General features: G+C 41.7%; 1 protein-coding gene across 3 annotated transcripts in view; it reads left to right on the forward strand.

Annotated features, from left to right (window-relative positions):
• Positions 1-22,369, forward strand: part of SHTN1 (shootin 1) — a 98,293-nt gene that overhangs the window by 59,338 nt on the left and 16,586 nt on the right. For all 3 annotated transcript variants that reach the window (XM_059730096.1, XM_059730094.1, XM_059730095.1), the window contains 5 exons: positions 7,279-7,425; positions 9,355-9,508; positions 13,065-13,167; positions 16,149-16,231; positions 18,992-19,098. In XM_059730096.1, the coding sequence (XP_059586079.1) occupies positions 7,279-7,425; positions 9,355-9,508; positions 13,065-13,167; positions 16,149-16,231; positions 18,992-19,098 (594 nt within the window). The remainder of the gene's footprint in view (positions 1-7,278; positions 7,426-9,354; positions 9,509-13,064; positions 13,168-16,148; positions 16,232-18,991; positions 19,099-22,369) is intronic.

The following is a 22,369-nucleotide window of genomic DNA, read 5'->3' on the forward strand; positions in this document are numbered from 1 at the left end:
CACCAGAGCGTTCACATCAACTGAGCAGTGTCCACTTTAAAGTTAAGTTTATGCTCAAAGTAATTTGCTGGACTATGCCCTGGGCATAGAACCCATGTGTCTGGATTTCCTTGAGTGAGTAGTACTCAACACATGTACAAACCCACCTAGATGGGATGGATTTGGAACCCGTCCTGGGCTGTTGTCAGTGATGCACAGTGCTGGGGCAGAGTGGCAAGAGTTTTTATAGGTCAGTAGGCAAAATATTGATGACTTTCTTAACGTGGTTTAATAATATACATTCCCTTCCAAATTTTTCAGTTTTTAAAAAGCACAATGACTTGTTTGCTGCTGTAAGTTTTGTTCCACGGAGCTAACAAAGTAACCCCAATGTCATTTATGTATAATGCCTCTGAACTAGCAACAAAGCACATGTCAAATATTTTCTTTGATGTGGAAATGGGACAAGATTTGATGATCCACTAAAAATCCAGACTAGCTTCTCCGAGTTCAGTACCACTTCATGCTTTTCAGGCCTCAAGACCACTCAGCTAACCAGTTTCTGTTGTGAAAAGTGCAGGAGCAGTGCCTTAAAAATATCATCTATCAGAGACAAAAGCCCTTCCATCCCATCTTTTGTGGTAGCCTATGTGGCTCTGTTCTTCCAGTTACAGAACAACCAGAGAATAATGCACCTGTCTGACGAAGGACAATGAGCACTTGAAGATTAAGGCAGAGAGCAGCTGTGTTCCTGTTCCACAAAAGTGACTCTTTGCTTCCTCGCTGGAATGTGGAGTGGACAAAGCAGCAGTCCCAAGAGGTTGAAACCAGGACCAATTGGTATCCTGGCAGGGAGCTGAAAGCTGAAATCCTCTTTGTGCGTGCGTGCGTGTCTGGAATGAGATGGAGGTCCTGCCAAAATGAGGAACCACCCTGGGACTACCATGGAAGCTGTAGTTCCACCTATAGTGCACTTCCTCTTCATAGCAACATTATTTTTCTTAATGAACCAAATAATGAGCTCATTTTAATAGTTCCACTATATTCTCAACATTTTTGGAATTTCATGCATACATGACTTCAGGGGGAAACAGCCAATCCCAATAACAAATGATTTAATGATTTATAAATGAATAAGGGAATATGTTTCATAGTTTTCTTTAAAGTGTTTTTTCTTTCCTCTCCTTGTGCTGTGAGGACAAGGATTGGTCTGAAATCATCTAACTGTACTCTGGGCATTACTTGGAAGATCAAAGTTCACAGAGACTTGATGATAAGCTGTTATATTTTAACTTCTTTAACTATGAAAAGTTCCCTTTTCAAACTTGGTATAAATGTAACAACCAGGTATTGAGAATATCACATTGTGCTGAAAACAGGGAATTGGGAGCTGAAACTTGGCCTGAAATCCGTGCCCCTGAAAAGTCAGTAGCAGAACTTCAGTTGATTTCGGTAGGGCCAGGATTCCACCGCCGGCTTCTTGTCCCAGCACAGTCGATAGATTGGTGCAGGAACTAGGCCAAGGCTCGGACTTTCTGCGCTTGCGATGCTCCTTCTGTGAACTAGGGCATTTGTACACATGTACGCGGAGCAACGCCAGGTGCTTTTAAAAGCACACAGTGGTGCGGCACGTACATTTGTATAAATGGCAAAATGCACATCAGTGCCGAGAAAATGGCAGCAGCGCGCTTCTGAGCTAAAATACATCAAAGGTGTCCTGGTTCAAAAGTGCGCTGCCTCCATTTTCTGTGCATTTCACCGTTTATACAACCGCATGCAACGTAGCACCGGGCACGTCAGCTCGCGTGCTCCGGAGACTCGATTAATCGAGTGTGCTCCGACACGCTGGATTTGCAGCGCGTCGGAGCAGACAAAGATACGTGTATAAATGCCCAGGGTGATGACTTGTAGCATCCTTCGTCAGTCACTTTGAGACTTAGGTGGAGCTGTATGTAGAAGCAAACTATTGTTTGCACTAACTGCAGAAATGCTTTCACTAAATTCCTCCCGTGCTGGCTTATGCTTCTAGCATTGATTGGGATGTTCTGCAGATAATTGTCTGACAAATGGCAAAGTCCGAACTAATCCATCAACTGGTTAAAGTCCACCCCAGAACAAGTAATCCTGTCAGTTGTACTTTTGGCCTGTCAGCCGTCACTTTGGTTGGTGTTCAGGCTCTGCGTGCAGGTTGGACAGTAGCTCCTGGCAACTAAATTTCCATTTAAAAGTAATAAAAAATGTCTTTTTATCAGTACTCAGAGATTGACTTCCCAAATAATTGTGCAATCAGATTATTCCCTTCCACATTCTACCTTATTCACTTTTGCTATCTTTCCAGCTCCTTTTCCACAAGGAAAGGAGAGATGGAGTGCATTGAGTTAGGGTGCCATTGGGGTGGGAGCAAGACTGATGTAACTTCAATCTTGGCCTTTTTTGCAGAAGCTTAAGTAAATTAAACCTTATGGTCAGATTCTCGTCTGCCTATTAGGCACCAAAGTATGACTTTATTTCAGCCTCTTCAAGTCCCCAAAGACTATTAATGAGTCTATTTTTGCAATACGTTGTTATCTTACCCTTAAGACTAAGTCATAAAGAGGCAGCCAGGAGGAGAACCCACACAGCGTTCGTATTAACTATTTTTCAGGGACTCAATCAGGATTGGAAAGGATTATATGTGGATATCTAAATTGACTTATACTCCTAATCAGTAGAATAGGATGTGGCCTTTACTTCAGAGAATAATTTGTTTCTTTAATTTAGGAAATGCCCCTAAAAGAACTTGTTCATGAAAATAACTTTAGTGGTCATGTGAGTAAAATTGCTCCAGTGCATGTTTGCAAAGTCAAACTTACATATAGTATTTTCTGCAACAGGGCTTTCCGCCTTTACCTCTATGGTAAGCAGTATGTATATTATCTCCAGCGTACATTGTTAAAGTAATTAGTAGACCTAGTCTTAGAAGCTAGAAGGAATATGAAAAAGTTTTTGAATGAAAAGGACTTTCTCTGTTGTATTCAATTTTTTTTCCTGATTTTGTTTTGAAACGAATCAAAATGAGTGTTCAGTTTCCTAAATTTTTGAAAATCTGAGTGTCAGAGTTGCGGCATTTCATTTTTCTTTTTGTCACTCTGATTTTTCAATAATCAGGGTGATGACCCAGAATATTCTGCAGTACAGTGGAGAAATGGCCCTTTCTTTTTATATAAACCAAGGTTCAGTGGGGAGAGCAAAAAGCCTTAGGGTGTCCACGATGTCAGTCTCACCAATGCAACTGGGGAGCCTCATGCAGGTAAATCAGTCAGTGACCACCTTTGGAGTGGGAAAGAGGAGGAAAGACGAGGCAAGGCACCTTCTTGATGGCTGTGCAAACTTCTTCATTGGCACACCCAGCAATGCTAAATTGGTTGGCTATAGACTGGTGGCTGTCAGGGTTTCCCAGTTTCTATCAACTGTGCCACCTGTCACTCCATGTCCAAAGGGACTACATGTTGGTGGTCCACCTCTGTAGCTCCAGGGTCACCCCTGTACAGACTTTGAAAAAAGTGTCCTTTTTTCATCCAGAAGTCCTGTCACTGTTGCAGATTATCCCAGCAGTTTGCCTGTTTCTTCCATACCCAGGACCATGACAGGTAGTCTGGCGATGATCCCAATGCAGGGCAACCTTTTAGGCATCTTGGATGTCATCTTTCTTCCTCTGGCAGCTCTGTCATAGCAGTTTGCATCGAAGTGGTCTGTTCTGTGTGGCTCTGGAAAATCACCTTCTACAACAGGCCTATTATGCAGATGGAGGATCCAGTGCAGACGCTGTTGCACCTTCATTGCATGGGCATGTTTGAGGTGGGAGGTGCCCATGGTTTTCCTTTGTGCGGTGTAAAATGGTGCCAGAACTCCTTGCGTGGCAATCTCGGAGACTAGCGGAAGTGAAAGCCTGAGACTCCTGGTCACTTCTGGGCTGTATTGCCTAGAAGACACAGTGGCTTCAGTCCCAGGGGAACGCCAGAGAAGCAGAACAGCAAGGGACATCAGGATATCTCTCTCCTGACTGCCTGGTCATCTAACCCCCCTTCACCCACCCTGGCCCCCAAAGATGGCTAAGCCAATATAACTGGATGATAGTTGTGCTTTTGTTTGAGCCTAGTGTGATACAATTTTATACCAGTACAAAAATTGACCCACTCTGAACTATCCTGATTTTATGAGTTCATACATCTACGCTGTGAGATCCATGGTGAGCATTTTGAAAACCAGTATGTCTTGCTCTCCGATGCAAGCAATAGATTTGATGTTAGCTTAACTCTGAGTTTCTTTTTTGCTGTGGGATAATTTGTACCACAGCTCTATCATTACCAAAAGATTATGTTTTATAGATATTTGGAGGACAGTTATAGCCTCTGGCAATGTTTGAAGGTGCAGAAGGAGATGCAGAGTGGCATTGCCCACCCTAGACAGGAATACAGCCATCTGCCCTGTTTAGTGTTTTCTATAGAAAACACCCATCGCTGCCGTATTCAAGTGCTGTGCGGGACAATTAGTTCCATGTAGTGAGCTCTCTGTGGGAAAGCTCTGCACAATTAACTGCTCTGTTCTCTTCTGTGTGTTTTCTCTGTCTCCCCCTCCTTCCCCTTTTCCACAAGGAAGTGGAAGAGGGCATGTACTGAATAAGAGTGACCAGGCTGTAGGTAAAGCTGACCCAAACTACATAGTCCTGGCCCCCTTCTCGGGAGCAGAACACCCATAACTGAAGATAAACCTTTATCCTGCCTCTGAAAGGAAGTCATCACAGTTGTTTTCCTGACTCCCAAGGTGATAACTTCTGCTGCCCTCACACAACCATCCTGGCCTTTTTTTTTTTTTTAACGAGTGCAGCATTGGAGCCGGCATCTGTAGTTTCCTCTTCACCGATTCTTTCCGTCTTCAGCGACTGTCCTACTGCCCAGCTCTACCCAATGAAGTGTTCCTTATTGGCTCTATTAAGATCGCATCGATTCACTCTGCTTTGCACGCAGGTCGCATCTGAGTCATCCAGGCTGCATTGCCAGTTAAAGTTCAGCAAGGTCAGTAGGTTTTCCCCTCTCTTAGAAAATGGATCCAGCCAAGTAATAACACAGGACTTGAGGTGCATCCAAGTTTTGTCTGTCCATAGTGCTAGATAGATGCTCATTACAAATCCAGGTGAAAGGACCCAAGTCAACCTCTGATTGCATTTCCTTTTTTAAAATAGTATGCAAATGTACAATAATAATATGTTGAGAAGGATTTTGTCAGCGTGTTGTAGTTGAAACTTTGGCTTGTGAATGAACAGTATGAAGAGGATGACACAATGTCATCGGACTTTTCATTCCTTGTATTTTGGTTCTGAAACATCATGCAGCTTTTGCTACACCGTGAATCAGTTTCTCAACGATTTGAGGACAAACTGTACTTGCAGTGTCTTTTCCATTAACAAAAAAAATAAAAAATAGTGCATCTCCCACCAGGAAGACAAAAGCTATGCTGCCCATTTGGCATGTTCACCAGACATCTCGTATCCTAGTGACCTGACGCTTCTGCTGCAATGTCTAGGTCCTCTTTGGGCCATGTCCTGTATTCTTTGTGTGACCCGATTCCACACTTGCTCCATTGAACTGTGGGCACAACCTGATATCAAGAGCACTGTAGAGCTTCAATGGAAGAAAACTGCAGAATTTTGTTGCAAGGAAACAGTCTTCTTTGTGGAGCTTCCCAATACACCAGGAGGAGCTAAGTCTGTATTTTAAGTAAGCTTTTGATATGCGGACGGTCCTTTTAAATGTCTCGATGCAACAATCCTTATCTGATTGTTTCTTTCCTCCTTGCTCTCCCTAAAATGAAGGCATTACTATCTGGAAAAGGAAAGAAATAGTAAAGAGTTCAAAAGTAGAAGTGGAAGACACCCTTTTAAAGGTAAATGGAGCACATCTGAGCCTCATCTACACTACGCATCGGTCTTCGTCTTCTCTGTCGAACAGATACGGTTATTTATTTATTGATTACATAAATATTGGCTGCAACACAAAAAGCACACACTCCCACCCACCCACCCCTCAGGTAATGAATGTCCTGTCAGGAACTATTTAGGAGGTGGGAAGGTCAGAGTTTACCCTTGCCCTCGAAATTTGAAGAAGGTAGAAACTTCTCCATAGTACCTTTTTCAGAGCCATGTTGTCTAGGCCCTCAACTGGGTGACTAAGTTTACCCTGATGGTGAGAAATGGATTCTACTTCCTCAGCTTCTTCAAAGGTCAGAGCTGCTTTTCATCTTGATATTAGAGTATTGCAAACACACACACCATTCTGGTTGTACCTGACAACCTTCTCTTAACAAAGAGATACTTCACTAATTTAGTTACTGAAAACTTTGTATACAGACAGTTACTTGTATAAAATAAAATTAAAGAAAAGGTATCAAATATCTTTTATTACTGTACTATTTATTTATTATATCTGTATAAAACAAAATTAAATAAAATATATTAAATAAAAGAGATCGGATTTACCCAAAGAAGGGTCTGCCTATGTCCTTAGATCAACACAGCTACAACCTACACCCTTGTATACAGACAGTCACTTCTACTAGAACAAATTTCTTCCAGTAGAAAAATAGCCTAGGAGCTGTACTGTACAGACCTTCCTTTAGCCCCATAGTAGAACAGCTTCACGGGTAAACTCTGCAGCCATAAGGTCTTGCTCGTGATTTGAGCAATTGGCAATTTGTGTAATACAGCGGGCTGACACAAAGCAGGGCAGGGTGAGGCAGGGGCATTTTGCCTCTTCCCACAACTGAGGACTGCCCTGTTTGGGGAAGTGTCAGGGAGCAGTGGCTGCTGCTCCTCTCACCTCCTGGTCTACAGGATGCGGAGAGCAGATGCTCCCCATGCATTCTCCAGACTGGAGTGATTCTGGTCTAAAAAAATCACGGGAGTCTTTCCCTCGGCTCCTCTCCTTCTAGCACCCAAGAGGAGTTTAGCCAGGGGAAGTGTATAGACATTCAGTCTCCTGGGAGAAACTCTCCCAAGAGTGATTTAACCCTGGTTGTTGCCAGGTTACTTTCCTCCCAGAGTGGCCATTTTTGCTCCAGGAGAAAAAGCTTGAATTATTGTATGCTTTTGATAGAGAATGGAGATTCAGTAGAAACTGAATGTCTGTACCTGTGCTTTCTCTCCTCCCCCAGTCCCTATCTAGTAATTCAGTGTGTCTTTGGTTACTATTTTATTTGGTTCGGATTAGAGCAGGAAACTTCGCTTAGCCATTATTAAGCTCTTTGGGTTTGTGTTTTGGGCAGATGTTTATTGAACAAAACAAGTTGAAAAGACAGAGTCAGCTGCTTCTGCAAAATGCTGCTCCTGATCAACAGCTTTTGAAAGCTTTGGATGAAAACGCACAGCTGACCCAAACACTAGAAGAAGAGAGGCTTCAATACCAAAAAAAGGTAATACAAGCATGTTTTACCTACTGTAGGATTTTTTAATAGCTTCTCTCACTTAATGACTTGCAGAAAGGCCTGTTTATAAACTGGACTCAGCCCTACCCTAGCGCAGTGGTTTTCAACCTTTTTTTCATTCATGGACCCTTAAACTTTTTGAATGGGGACATGAACCCCTCTGAAAATCTATTGTTAATATAGCAAACTCTCTCTCTCCCTGTCTCGCATGCACACACTCACACGTGCCTGTCCTGGTTTGTAGATTGATATAGTTAGGTGAGCAGAGGGACCATGGGGCTGTAGCATCACTGGGTCCCACATGAAGCAGCAGTGGTGGCAGGATGAAGCAGGGCTGCCTGTTGCTGGCACTGTTGGGGCTCTGGGCTGCCTGTTGCTGGCACTCCAGTGACCTGTGGAGCTGGAGCAGCAGCAGCACTGGCAGTGCTTCCCCGCCAAGCAGGGCTGCCACCTTTATAGCCACCTGGGGGTCTGTGGACTCTAGGTTGAAAATCATTACTCTTGTGCAAAGATCTAATCTGTGTCTCAGAGACCTTTAAAAGCTGAAGAGAATATCATGAACACTTTCAGTGGTAGGATTGGAACAAAAAAACTCCAATATTAAGGCCCTGATTCAGGAAAGTATCCATACTGAGGAGACAATTGTGAAACACATGCTTCCCTTGAGCACATACTTATAGTTAAGTCCTGAGTAGGCACAAATTTAATCATGTCCCCTCCTGAATCAAGCCTTAAGAACAAGATCCTTTACTGTGGGGGATGCAAGAATGATCCTACTTGCTGGGTAAGAGGATCAAAATTTCTTATGCGGACTAGCCACTAAATAGTTAATGTGGGTGAAAAATATGGCTTAAGACCTATGACTTTGATTGTTGTTGTTTTTAATTAACAGAAGGCAAAGGTGGTGGCACCTTGTTGACCTAGATTGGCTTTCAGGGAAGATTAACAACAAAACGGGCAAGCTGGTCCGTGCATTAACAAGTTGGATGCTGGCTTCAAAGATGCATAGAGGAATGCAAGCAGCAGAAGGAAATGTAAATGCTACAGTTGCAAATGATAGAAACTGGAAAGTGCCTTCGATATGGATGCTATAGAAAACACAATAGATGTTAAATGTTTTGCTTCCTTAATATTTGAGTATCTTTGAAACAAGACTTTGAGGCAGGTTCTCAATGCGTGGCTGATGTCTTCGTTCCATTGGGGTCAGTTGCCACCTGCTGGGAATCTCCCCCTGCAACTCGCTTGCCGGTGCTTGTGTGCTGTCAGGCAATACTCCCTTTCTCTGCTTTCACAAGTGCAGCAAAATCTGTACTCTGCACTCGCTGATTTATTCATTTAAAAATATATGTTCAGTGTAATTTCCAGCTTGCAGAAAAGCCCTGATTTTGTAAACTAGACCAAACTGTATATATTTAATGGGAATGGAAGTGATTATTTCAGCATACCTGAATACTGCCACTTAAGCTGATGTGGTTCTGTAATTCACCCAATGGCAGCTGCATGAGTTGTGGAAAGTGAGCTTAAATAATAACCTTTAAACAGAAGTGATCATTTAGAAAAAAAAGTGCATTAATGTTTTATTGCTTCAAAATGAAGAAACATTAAGAAACTCTTTTTCTAAAAAGGTGGTTAAATTCCTATGAAGAAAAGAAAATCTTAGCAGTTACACACTTCAGGGCTGGAGATGTTTGTAAAATCAAATTGGGATTAGATTAGAAAATTAATGGTGAGATCTTTGTGACTCTTACTCAAAATTGTTCACTTAATATCTCCTCATGTACATGATTGCAGTTTACTGTGTTCCCCCTAATCTCCTATTCTGAAGACCTACAGTGTTTGCTGGGCTGTTCGCAAAGCAAAAGACACAAAAAAATTTCCTTTTCATTGTGAGAATGTCTCAATGTCTGTGAATTTCAGGTCAAAGAATTAGAAGAGCAGCTAGAAAATGAAGCATTACATAAGGAGATCAGTCGTCTTAAGCAACAGCTAGAACTTCTGGAAGACGATAAAAAAGAATTGGAACTAAAGTGTCAGACCTCTGAAGAAAAAGCTAAGGATTTAAAGCATTCAGGTAAAATCGTGTAACTGAATTAAGTTTAGAAGTGAAATCAGTTCAAGTGTAACTGGTGCAGACCTAATAGAATTACCTGGGATACATTTGAGACCCAACTATGAACAGCAGTTGCATAACTATTGCTGAGATCCTAACTTGTGCTTCACAGTACAAAGTTCAGTGGCTCAGCTTAGTCTTAGAAAAGTAATATCTAGCATGTTTGAAAGAAAAAACCTTGTAATATTTTTGTGATGTATACAATGGCAATGTGTAGATAAACCTAAATCTAAAATAAGTCGAGATTCAATGCAATGTTCACACGTGAAAGAGCAATCTTTCAAGTTCAGCTAAAACCCCTACCTTTGATAGATTCAAAGACATAAATAGAACATGACAGCTCTGCTAATTCTTTCACAAAGATACTGCATGTGATACGTGGGGTTGATTATCAGGCTGTAGTACCCACATGGCGTAGATGATGGAAAGACTTCTCGTGTTTCCACCTGTGGAAATTATCAAGCTACTTGAGAGTCCACACAAGCATTTTGTAATCTTGTGCCAGTGTTTGTCAGTGAATCTGAGGGAATGATTTAGACTGAGTTGTGAGGGGGGACAAAAATCCTGCTGACATGAGGGTTGTTTTTTTTTCTCCCTGGCATTATAAGGTCTTCTGACATTTAAGATGTAAATATTGCATCCAGCGCTCTGCACAGGGAATCATGCACACAACTCTTGTTGACTTGAATGGCTAAAATCCATGGGAGTTGCGTCTAATTCCCTATGCATCACGTTAAACATCCACCTGTTACTCCTTGATTGATAAAAATGTGTGGTTGGGGAGGCATTGACAAAAGTCCCTGTTCTTTGGTGCTTCCCTAAATCAAGGCCTGAGCACCTGGCTGAGCAGATAAGCATGTGCTTAGCTGAGCCAAGGCTGAAAACAGGGACTTTCTGGCTATTATTTGTCCAGTTTGTCAAGAACTAAACATAAGGCATTGAAAACACTCATGCAAATTACTTGTGTATATACAGTATGGAGCAACTATTGCAATTTAGTTGTTACCAAAGTTTTTTTTATCAGAATGGTACCTGACCAGCTTGACAACATCCTGAGCATTAGATGCTAAAAACTAAATTAATTCTCTTTATTTAAAATTGCCACCTTATAATAAATTAAAAACTTAGTTAACAGCAGGCAGGCTACTGTTTCACTACCCTATGGTGACTGAAATATGTAGGTGGAAAATGACAGAAGAGAAGCAGGCCGTGGTGGTTGTAAGGAGCTTCTTAAAAAAAATAGTTTTCCAATATTGCATGAATGCGTGCATCAAATGAATTTCAGACTCATGGAAATTAGAGCTGGAAGGACTCGATTAGGTTGTCTAGTCCATCTTTGGGTCAGTGCAGGATTATTAGATGATCATAAACCGTGATGATGCGCATGGTATAAGCTGATAGAGGCAGTTCCCTAGAACATCTTTTTCTAGATTTTTTTTGTTCAATTTTAATTTTAGAAGTCCTGGGTAATATTGTTCCCAAAATCCTTTCCTGATAGTCCTCCTAAATTCTTCTTTTTTAGTTTGATCAGGTACCAGACTAAATAATTCCACCTCCTCTTTCATTTTTACAGCTGTCATATCACTGTAGACTGTTACCTTCCCTCTGGATAAGAGCTCAGGCAAGCCATATATATTTAACTGGTTTTGACTGTTTTTATGAGTCAGGTCTTCAGCTTCCTGATCCTTTTGCTCCAACCCTCACAGAAGATCTAAATGAAGGTCCGAAGGTGCTGGGAGAGCTGAATGCCTGCCTAAGGTTTCTCCCAGTTTATAGCATGACTTTGAGAGTAGGGAATCAAAAGTTGATCCCAGGCTTGCACCAGCAGGTCTTCTTGGGCACTTTTACTTGTGCTTTGGGGGGGGGGGGGGGGGGGGGCTTTAATTAGAGCAGCTTCGAGAGCCACGCTAATTAATTAAAGTGCCACAGAATCTGGTGTATCAGCATCCCTGTGCCTCAAAACAGCAGCAAGGGTGCTTGAATTAAAGCTTGTCGAACAAGCTTTAGTTCAAGTACCCTTGCTGCCATTTTCATAGATTTCATAGACATTAGGGCTGGAAGGGACCTCACAAAATCATCGGGTCCAGCCCCCTGCCTGAGGGGCAGGAAGTTAGCTGGGGTGAGCTCACCCCAGTAAGGTAAGCATCCAAGTGTTTCTTAAAGGTATCCAGAATAGGTGCTTGCACCACTTCTGGGGGCAGTCTATTGCTTTCCTGAATTGAGGGCTCAAGGCCATATTTATAACTGAGCACAAAAACAGTCCCATAAGAGTCAGCCGAAAAGTCTTTCCCACATTTGAGAACATTGATTAGTTTTTTAATATTATGCTTAATTGTTATGAAAGAAAAATCTGGGTGCTATTTTGTAAAATAGTAGATTCTTTACAAATACCTAGAAGGAAGTCATTTAAAACTTACATTGCTCATTTACATCAAGCCACAAAGCTGATTGGGACATGCATTTACACTATTCCTTTCCTCCTTGTGTATTTTATTTTTATTTTTAGAAGAGACAGCATTTTTAGAAGGATAAGCATTTTGGATGCTTATCTTGCTGGGATCCTATGACCCCAGCTGACTTTCTGCCCTTTGGGCGGGGGGCTGGACTCGATGATCTTCCGAGGTCCCTTCCAGCCCTAATGTCTATGAAATCTATGAAATCAATATCAGGATTGTGTAAAGTCAATTCAGACAGTTTAAAACATCATTCATCTATTAATTGAAAAATAATGGGAATCAGGGATCAAATTTTAGAAATTCCAGTTTGTGTTTGCATGTGAAATTCCCCCTATATTTATGAAGAGCAGCGAAGATCAACTGTAAGTAAATGAGATTAGGGGAGAATATTTTTATTTCCCCCCCCATCCCTCCCGCCATTAATTGCAACCGGCAGCATTTTGTGCATGTCTCAGTCACAGTTTTCCTATGTGATGAGGTAGCCTCCTTATTGTTTGTGCAGCCTGCTCCACATAGCAACAAGTGAGAAAGGAGAAAATGATTTTTGGTTTTTTGGGTAGTGTTTTAATGTGATTGTAAAACCCACAAACATTGTTGAAGGAACTTGAGGACAAGACTAGAAACTGAAATAAGGTAAGTGGTTGTTTTTATACGGACTAAGCTTCAAGACTGCTACTAGGCAGTGCAGCAGCCATTCTGGTTCCTTTGCAGTGCGTTTATTGTTTTATACGAAGAGTTTAATATTATGGAGGTAGTCATTTTATCTTCACAAGCTGTCTTGATTGTAAATTGTTGGCTTAATGGAAAGTAATTGCAACTTGATCACTGTTCCTGGTGCAGAGGATGGTAAGAAATGACACTAATCCGGGTTGGTAACACATCAGGCAGTGGGAAGCCCTTTCATTTGCTTCTGAATTAGTCTGTGGCTTTATTGTGTTTGTATTTTGCAAGCAGAATTTTTATTTGTGATTTTTGTAGTTTTGAATCCCATGCAAGTGGATGGGGAACGCCCATTCTTTTTCCCTGAGAAATCATTCTGGTTTTCTCTTGTTCTCACGCAGTCGATGAACTCCAGAAACGAGTACACCAGTCGGAAAATCCAGTGCCACCCCCACCCCCGCCGCCGCCACCGCCACTCCCTCCTCCCCCTCCTAATCCAATTCGGTAAGTGCTGTAAATGAAGGTATTTGGAAACCACTCTTTGCTTTGGCAGCAACATACACTAAGCAATCTTGCAGCAAAGCAGCTTAAGGACCATTAAAATGGTCCTTGTTTTTCTGTGGCTGTTCTGAGGCTCTTCCTCATCACCCAGCAGACATGTGGGCCTCCCCGATTTAAGTGAGGCATGTGGCCCTGTCCCAAGCAGTCTTCCCTAGCCCCTCTTCTTAGAAACACTAACATCTAACAGCATCTTTAGGCTGTGATTTTGAGGGAGGAGTATTACCTCTCCAGTCTAAACTTAGGTAATTTTTTTCCCGTTTGTCTGATAGCTGTAATTACGGGCTTGTAGCTAATCTAAAGAAGATTGTTAGCATCCCTCTCTGCAAACAATTGTAGGGTGGGTTTGCTGTGTGCGTCTGTCAGAGACGGATGATGAAAGTTACTGAAGCTGTGGAATCCCAATGGTCTCTCGCTCTCTCTTCCCCGCCACTAAAAAAAAAATTAAAACCATTTTTGACAGCTAACAGTATGGGCAAAATTTTAAAAATTAATCCTGGGATTTGCAACAAGGCTTCTTAAAGAGGAATCCAGATCCCATTCCTTTTTGGTAGCAGGAGTGCCAGTGAAACAGTGAAGAGCATGTGTTTAATTTAAAAGCCTCAAAGGTCCCACACTAGAAACGAATCATGTATTTAAAGTATGCATTTCGGTGCCTTGTTGGGATTGAAGTTCAAGTCTTTTAGGTTCCTGTAAAAGTTCTATATCCATGTTTGCTTCTAACGTTCATATTTAGGTACCCAAGTAAGGGACCGGGTGTTGAACAGAGCTGAGCACCCACCAGCTCTTACTGATGTCCAGGTTGGGCACCTTTGCCTCTTGCTGCTGCAAAATGTTATTGTAATCCTATTACCATGCTGCAGCAGCTATTACACACAGGAATCTTGTTAATTATTGGAATTATGTAGGTGACTACTGACGTTTTAGCAGTATAAAATTATCCTCTTGTGCCCTGGCACTGTTGTTTCCGTAAAATATTTTTCTGAGCAGTCTTATGTGGACTTGCTACTTCTACCTGTCATTAGTTCATGTGATTTACTCAATCGGTTTATTCAGTCCAACATTTTTTACTTACAGTGCAGTTGTATATCCATCTTAAAGGAATGGTTAGTATGTTAATGCCTTCCATGTCTTACCTTGTCCTGAGCAAAGCTGCATTTTTTTAAAAGGTTATGTTCCCGAGCTAATCAGAATGGATGACAAAGTCCAGTTTAAACATCTGAAATGGCTAAAGCAGAATAGCTTTACCTTTTACTTGTGATCTGAAGCTCAGATTTGCAGAGGTGAATGCATCCATATTGTAGGAAAGATTCAATTCAGAGAGGTCGCTTTTCTTATGAGTAAAATTTAATACTTGAGAGAATACAGAAAAGTTCATAACCAGGGCTTTGCAGTTGGCGATGGGAGAAACCCTGAAATGTTTTCTGAATTTGAAAGAAGCTGAATTGCCATCTGAGGAAAAACGTTTTTTCCTGGGATATGAACAATTAAAGAGGGAAGAGTGCAGGAGAATCTGCTTCATCTGAAGTCTGACATCTCTGCAGTGGTGTCTACAGAACCAACAGGACGTCTATGTTATGGGACAGTAGTCTGTAAAAAGAAAATCTTGGGATGAATAGTGTCAGTAACATTTAAAATCAAGAGTAAGTAGGCTCTTTTCAGAAGAGTTTCATTTTAATTATTTTAAATGGCATGCAAACTCCTCCGTTGCTATAGCTGGCAATCCAAAGCAATGCAGCAGCAGTAATATAGGTATAGACACAAGTGCCCATTATAAACTCTCGATTGCTAATTTAAAAGATAAATGGATATTTCAGAATTTCATATGAACTGTCTATTTCTTTGTATAGTGGGCTGCTTGATTTGGCAAAATTGTTTAAGTTTCCCCTGGACATAATATCAACATTAAGATAATTACATTGAATACTGTATAATATATGTGTAGTGTGTGATTAATGCACTGATACAATTTAGTTATAGCAGGTTGAATAAAGGTAAAAACTCCTATATCCCTGATAAAAGGGTCTGGTACCAAATTTTGAGAGGGAGTTTTGCTTTTGAAATCATATCCATGCTGCTAATGATAACTTCAACTAAAACTAAAAGTATTAAGGAGACCATTTTCTCTTCATTGCACATGCTGTGTATCTCATTTTGCATTTTTCTTTCATCCTGGCTAATGAAACTAAATTGGTTAGTTTTACATTTTTGTTTCTGAGAAGGTTATAGCTTATTCTACCTTTCAGGGTTTCCTGCATTGACGAAGCAGTGCTGACATGGTACAGAACAATGTTTTATGGTTTGGGGTGTGTTTGTTTTTTTAAATCAATGGAATTAAACTAAAAACAACCTTCCTCAACACCCTGCATAAAAACTCACTTTAAGAAAAACCTCTAAACTTTGCATCACATCTTGCCTGAAGGTTTCCACTTCACGGTATCATTTTTTTCAAGTTCAAGTTAAAGATTGATTTTTCTTTTGACTCTGGTAAAATATGTATTTGAGAATGAAAGAGTGTTCCGAGTACCCCTCCAGGTTAGCGCTGGCCTCAGAAGAATAATGCTTCACGTTAATGTGCACAGCTTCATTCCTTTTATAGTGCCAGGAGGGCTTTAATTTGTTTCATGAGTCACAGGACCATGTTACCTGCCAATATTTAGCTCATAAGTATATTGCACTATGCCTAGATACAGATCAAGAGAAGTGCATTCTTTTTTGTGTATGTATAGTAGTGTGACACCTCTATCTCTGCTGGGAAATTATTAAACGCATCTTTTGTAAGTGGGTGACCTATCAATTAGTGAAGAAAACATTTGATGCTGACTTGTTTTACCATGTGTGTCCTCTCGTCAGAGTCCTTTCTAAAAATGTGGATGTCACTATGAAGGGAAACTAGATTCACTGTCTGCATTTTAATTTTCCCAAAGGTCCCTTATGTCAATGATTCGTAAGAGATCTCATCCCAACAGCAGTGTTCCCAAGAAAGAGAAAGCTCCTCAACAGGAATCAGGTATGGTTCATCCCCTTTCAAGTGTGTGGGTTATTTTTAGATTATTCAAATATTATTTGTTTAAAACAATAATATATATATATGTATGTATATGTATGTATGTATGTGTGTGTATGTGTGTGTGTATATATATGTATATGTATGTATGTGTGTGTGTGTGTGTATGTATTGACATATATTATATATATTTAAAACATGCACACATATATAAAAAGAATATTATATATCCGTATCTTATATTTTATTTTATATATATATATCAGACGTGTGTGTGTATATGTGTATGTGTGTGTATAATGTGCATGTGATATACATGTGTGATATGTATGAAGTGTGTGTGATATATCTTGATATACATATACACACACGTGTATGTGTGTATATACATATGTGTGTATATGCATATATGTATGAGTGTGTGTGTATGTATGTATGTATATATATGTGTGTGTGTGTATGTGTGTATTTATTTATTTTTTAACAATATGGGCTATATCTCACCTGTATTTCTGCTGCAATCCAGGCATGTGATTGCAGGCCCACTACGTATAGCTGAGCTAGTTTGGTTCCTTTTAGCAGAGTAACAGCTGCCTCATCACTGTGTTTCCAGGTTTGGAGTGGGCATGGGAGTTGGTGAGCAGGGCATCCTTGAAAATGCCCCAGCTGGTACAAGCAGAGAGTGCTGTGATACGTGCTCCAAGTTTCTTACCCAGGGTCCCAAGCAGGGTTGTGCAGGCCATGTTGAAGCCCATGTGGTCTGTTTATACTGCTGCAGCACATGAGTGAGTTACTTTAAATCTAGCCCTGGTCAGTCTACAAGAGCTGCAGTCACATCTCTGGATTGCTGGAAGGACCAGCCCTCCGGTCTTGGCTACACAGCCTCTAAACGGAGTGCAGGACATTACCTCATTTGTGTGCAGAGCAGGATGTGCTTCATGGCAGCTTTCCCGGACCCAGCAGGGACACGGGGTAGACAGGCCTGCACTCATCTGTCTCCTGTCAAAGATGACTAATGACCTGTTTGCATTTACCCAAAGTAGCTGCAGCCCTGGGAGGTCTAAACCAGGATCTCCAGGCCGAAGTGTGCTAGGTGCTCTCCATAGATGTAGGAAGAGGCTATCTCAGACTTGGAAGGTTTACATTGCACCATCCCAATCCTGCACTTATTCAGGAGCATCATTTTGCACAAGCGGGCAGTTGCACACAGCTCAGCTGCATAAAGAAAAATGCAATGCAATTGTTGGCATGCAATTGTTTGCAACCTGGTTTCTCTTGGTATCTAGTTTTGCACAGGATTGAGTTGAAACAGGCAAGGCGGAGAGAGGGAGGAAGTATTTTTCTGCTTTTACAAATAGAGATGTGAGGCAATGAGAGAATAAATGTCTTTGGCAAGTTGTATGGGAAGCCTGTGCCTAGGAACTGTTGGCCAGCACATGAATTCAGTGCTGTTCAGTTATTAGCAGAGAGGCAACCATGTAGTTGTATCCCTGAAGAGTTAAGCTTATTTTTCTCTAAGAGTTCAATAATGTTGTCTTCATTTATCATGTTTCTTTAACCTCAAGCATCCTAGATGTTTTGATTACACCCTTTTGTTGAGATTGTTACCAACTGTGATTGCAGGAAATGCTATAAAATTTGCCATGAGTTCTCTACCCCCATTCTTCCATTATTTATTAGTAAACTTTAACAGTTCTGACCTTTTTTCAATCACACATAAATTGCTTCTTCCCTTAATGGTTGAGTTGTTCATAAAAAAAAAAGTAATGGAAAAAGTTTTCTCTTGATCTAGTTGCTATATCCAACTTCAGGTTTGTTTTGACCCTTCTTAAGGACTTGGTATGAGTGGTTTCTATTCCTCACAGCCAATTAGTCTTTTACATTTGAAAACAGACTGTTTGGGAAATTAAAGCCTGGCATTAAAGGCCTGGCATTAAATCAGTATACAATACAGAAACAGGGCTTCTATGAATCATCAGTATTACCCTGACAAGCAGGAGAGAGGTCTACTTAAAATTCCTCTTATGTAAGGCACTAAAGCAGGCTTGAATAGTGTTGACCATAATTCCCCATCTGTCTGCTTTAATTAGGGTGTTTTTTTTGTATGGTACCTTAAGTGGTTTTAGTCATGCCTTCCAGAGTATATCAGCATGTTAGTATGAAATGCTCACCTTCATCAGATAGGACTTTGTTTCACTTGAGCATGTCACAGGTCTGTGCCAGGTCTGAATTGTGGTCTCTTGGAAGCCAGCTCCCTTGATGGCATTTAGATTTTGCCTTTTGCATATCAATTCTCTATTGTTTTGTTCCATTTTTTTTTCTTTTGAGTTTTTAGGGCCTTGGTTTAAGATTTGTAAGCGTGTGCTTAAGAGGAGCACTGTTACTTGACGTTGAATATGTGGAAGTACCTTGCTGGTTCACTGTATTTGTGAGCAGTATTTACCTCTAATATCCCAATTACAGGGGTTTGAGTGATGGCAGACTCAGGTCTTTTGGCTCAAACAACTTGCCAGCTCTTTGGAGCCTAATCCTTAAGCACTGAGTACTCAGAAATGAAGAATTTTTTGTTGTTGTTGTACAGTTTATTGTATTGTACCCCAATAGCCAACCATTGAATTTTGTGACTTAATGACCATCTTGCCCCTGTATCGCAAATACATTCTTTATTGATGCAATGTTTCTCTCTTAAAATAATTGGGTTTTTTTGTGCGTCTGTTCAACAGTCAATAGAGTTAATGTGGCTGTAATGTCCCTTGCAACCAGGTGAAGTGACTGATCTGAAGAGACAAGCAGTTGAAGAAATGATGGACAGAATTAAAAAAGGAGTTCACCTTAGACCAGTCAATCAATCAAGCCGACCCAAGACAAAGGTTTGGCATAAACAGCAGTTCCTTTGTGTGTGTGAGTCTCAAATCAGAGGAAATTAGAATAACGTTAGCCTAGTACAACAATATATCCTGAAAGCAAACAACACCTACCAAAATACCTTTGGCAGAGTGCAATTTTTTGCCTTTTTTTCTTTTACTTTGCTTGTTTTTTGAATCAACAAGGAAAAATAGCTGTCAGATCTTGCAGCTTCACAGATGGTACAAGAAGGAAGTTGAGACAAGGGACATGGAAATAAGGCAGCAAATCCTGAAGACCATGTCTTTTTAACAGCTGCTTTGGGCTTGCTTTTCATTGAATCACAGAAATTAGAAAAAAATAGCCATTTTAAGCCATTTTACTAATTCCCCCCTAGCACAGCATCAACTCTGACAGCTTATTCTCCAGTGCTTTGGAGTGATATAAGCAGTTGGGCTGTCTACCACTTTTTTAGGAAGCCTGTTTTCCACAAACTAGTCTGTGACCTTTCTCTTGATACTCCTAATTTTTTCCTGTTATTTATCTGCATTCCTTTTTGGGGTTGTTCATTACATCCCTTCGCTGATATAGGCTCTCATGAGGTAACTGTTACACCCATGCACTCCCTAGCTCTGCAAGAGTAGCAAAAGCATTGAAACAAAGACCTGTTTCACCCAGAGTTAAAGTTACAGGGATTTAACTAACCTGTATTGCTACAGAATCTGTGTAACAGCTGCTGCATGCTCCAAGAAGAGCTCTTCCTCTTCTTTTAAAGCAGTTAAAAATATGTTTGTCCATACCCTAAAATGTTAAGCCATCTTCCACAGCCAGATCCATAGGAAAGTAGGGCTGGAAGGGGTGATTTAGGCCCCTGATTTTCATTTGAAGGCACGTGCATGGCAGGAGGAACATTTGTGGGATTGAGGATCCAGATCCCAGTTGCACCATATTACACCATATTGCCAGTGCACTGGGCTCCCCTTGCACTGACAACTTGGAAGTCAGGTGCCCAACAACCACCTGATTATTGGCAGGTCAGGACTGCCCTGGGGCTTGAGTCCCAATCAGCTGATTGTCCACAGGATCAGGACAGCCCCAGGGCAGTCCCAATCTGCTCTTGCCCGGCCAAGTGATGATCAGCTAGCTGGTCCCAGGCAGGATCGGGACCTCCGCAGGGTTCCAGCCAGGGGTTCCTGATCTGCCATCCACTGGCATGGGCCACATTGGAATTCAAGCCCCAGTACGGTCTCAGCCAGCTGATGGTCAGCCAATCCTGGGTAGGATTGGGACTGCACCGGCATTGCCTAGTGCATTCCCAATCATGGTGACATCATTGTCAGTTGCGGGGGACTGCATGGGGCTAGTTGCAAACCCTGATGTGGTCCACTCTGCCACACATTCAGTTTAAGCCAGGATGGAAACCATTGCTGATTTCCTGTTTTATTGCACCACTTATCTCCTGAACATCTGGCCGGTTTACTGGTTAACTGGTTAGTTGTGTCGTAAGTGTAACATTTGCCTGGGGCCCTAGCACTCCCTGCATAGGGCAGAATCATCCCTGCTAAACTATCCACACCAAGTGTCTATCTAATCTGCTCTCTGCATGCACATGAGTGCATACATGCACATGCACATGCATACACGCACTCACACACGCACGCATGTGTATTTAAGCCAGTTTTGAAAAGTGATCTCCTCTGTGGGTCTCCAACTTGACACTTCCACGGGATCTGCCCTTTGAAAATCAGGTCATCTTTAATATGTTTGAAGTGAGGCAACCTGACACGGCTAGCTGATTTTTTTTTTTTTTTTCAGGTAAAGGCCTTATTTAGTCCAGCAATAAATGTTGTGATTTGTCACCCTGTCATTCCTCCAGCCTTTTAATGATTTTTGTTGAGGTTTTGGGAACACTCTTCAGATTCTCGGCATCTTCGTGGTATTTGGGAGGTCATCTTGCAGTCACCTTTTGTTTCATACGGCGCAAGACTGTAAGACGACCCCCTTTTAAAATGAGCACCTCCATAAACTTAACTATTATGAAACAGGGAAAAAAGGAAAGGTGAATAGGGATGTGATTGGGTTGTGTTAAGGGAAGGTTGAGAGACCTGATCCTTAATGAGCACAGACTGCTGGACTGGTCTTCCACACCCTGTGCACGTGGCATGAGGGGCGGGAAAAAAAATCGCATCCCCAGTATGATGTCATTTCCTGTTTGCAGTAAAAAGAATTTGCAGTTAGCCTGTGTGCAAAGAAAGATCAAGAGGATGCTGTGGTTTTCAGTGTTAATTATTAAGATGAGAATCTTTTTCCATTTTTCAAATCAAAAAGCCAATCTTTTCCCATTAGGGTGCGGTAAATGTCTAGCATAATGCTGCTTAATTTCTCCAGCACCGCACGCGGATGAGTCGCATGGGGCCAGTTCATGGTCCAGAACCTCCTTGCAGGGTTGGTCTGCCAGCCTGATCCAGCAGAGTCGATCTGCAGGTGCATGCTGGCCTAGCCCCGTGTGCTGGATCTGGCTGTGGGGTGACCCCATGTACTGGTGTGATCCAACATGCAGGGCCATGTCATCTCCATGGAGCTCCCTGTGGGTCCAGAAATTTGACAGTGAGGAAACAGTGGCAGCATTAATGCTGGGGACTGTGTTAATTAACATGGAGACTGCAGTGATTAACACTACCACCCCTCCCTTGCCGCCGAATTAATGGACCCTTGGGGAGTCCCACAGGTCAATGACACAGCTCTGCAGGTCAGACCTGGCCCAAGAGCTGTAGTTTGAGCACCCCTCGCCTACCATGTTTCCAGTTTCTATGTACTTATTTTGATTTTCATGGCAGATGATAGTTTTTCTTAAAGCTTCAGCTCCAGCATTCATGTGGTTACGTGAGAATCTCAGATCGCTCTAAGCCCTCTTCTCCCCCCATGCACACTTCTTGTCCTCATGGTTGTAGAAAAGAGCTTAAAGAGCTTGATATGAGACTCAATGGAAACTGGATGGCTCAGGAAGTGGAAGAAAAATGCAATGAAGGCAACTTTTCAAAACATTAGGCATTTTTGTTTCAGGTTTTCTTCATGAGTTCTTAATTCTTGGGATTTCTGTGCGCAAGTAGTTTTGAGTTCAAGGAGTTTGCTAACCTGAGAAAAGTTCTTCCTGGGCACAAGTGTGCAGTGCACTCAGGCAGAGCGGTGGGTTTATGGTCCTTCACCAGTCATCTCCCTCCTTGGCCCTGCAGAGCAGAGCCAGTGTATTTCTGGGAGCAAGCCACGTCGGGGAAGCTCTGTAATTGTAGAGCAGAC

The sequence above is a fragment of the Alligator mississippiensis genome, chromosome 6 (genome assembly GCF_030867095.1).
Source record: "Alligator mississippiensis isolate rAllMis1 chromosome 6, rAllMis1, whole genome shotgun sequence".
Lineage (NCBI taxonomy): Eukaryota > Metazoa > Chordata > Crocodylia > Alligatoridae > Alligator > Alligator mississippiensis.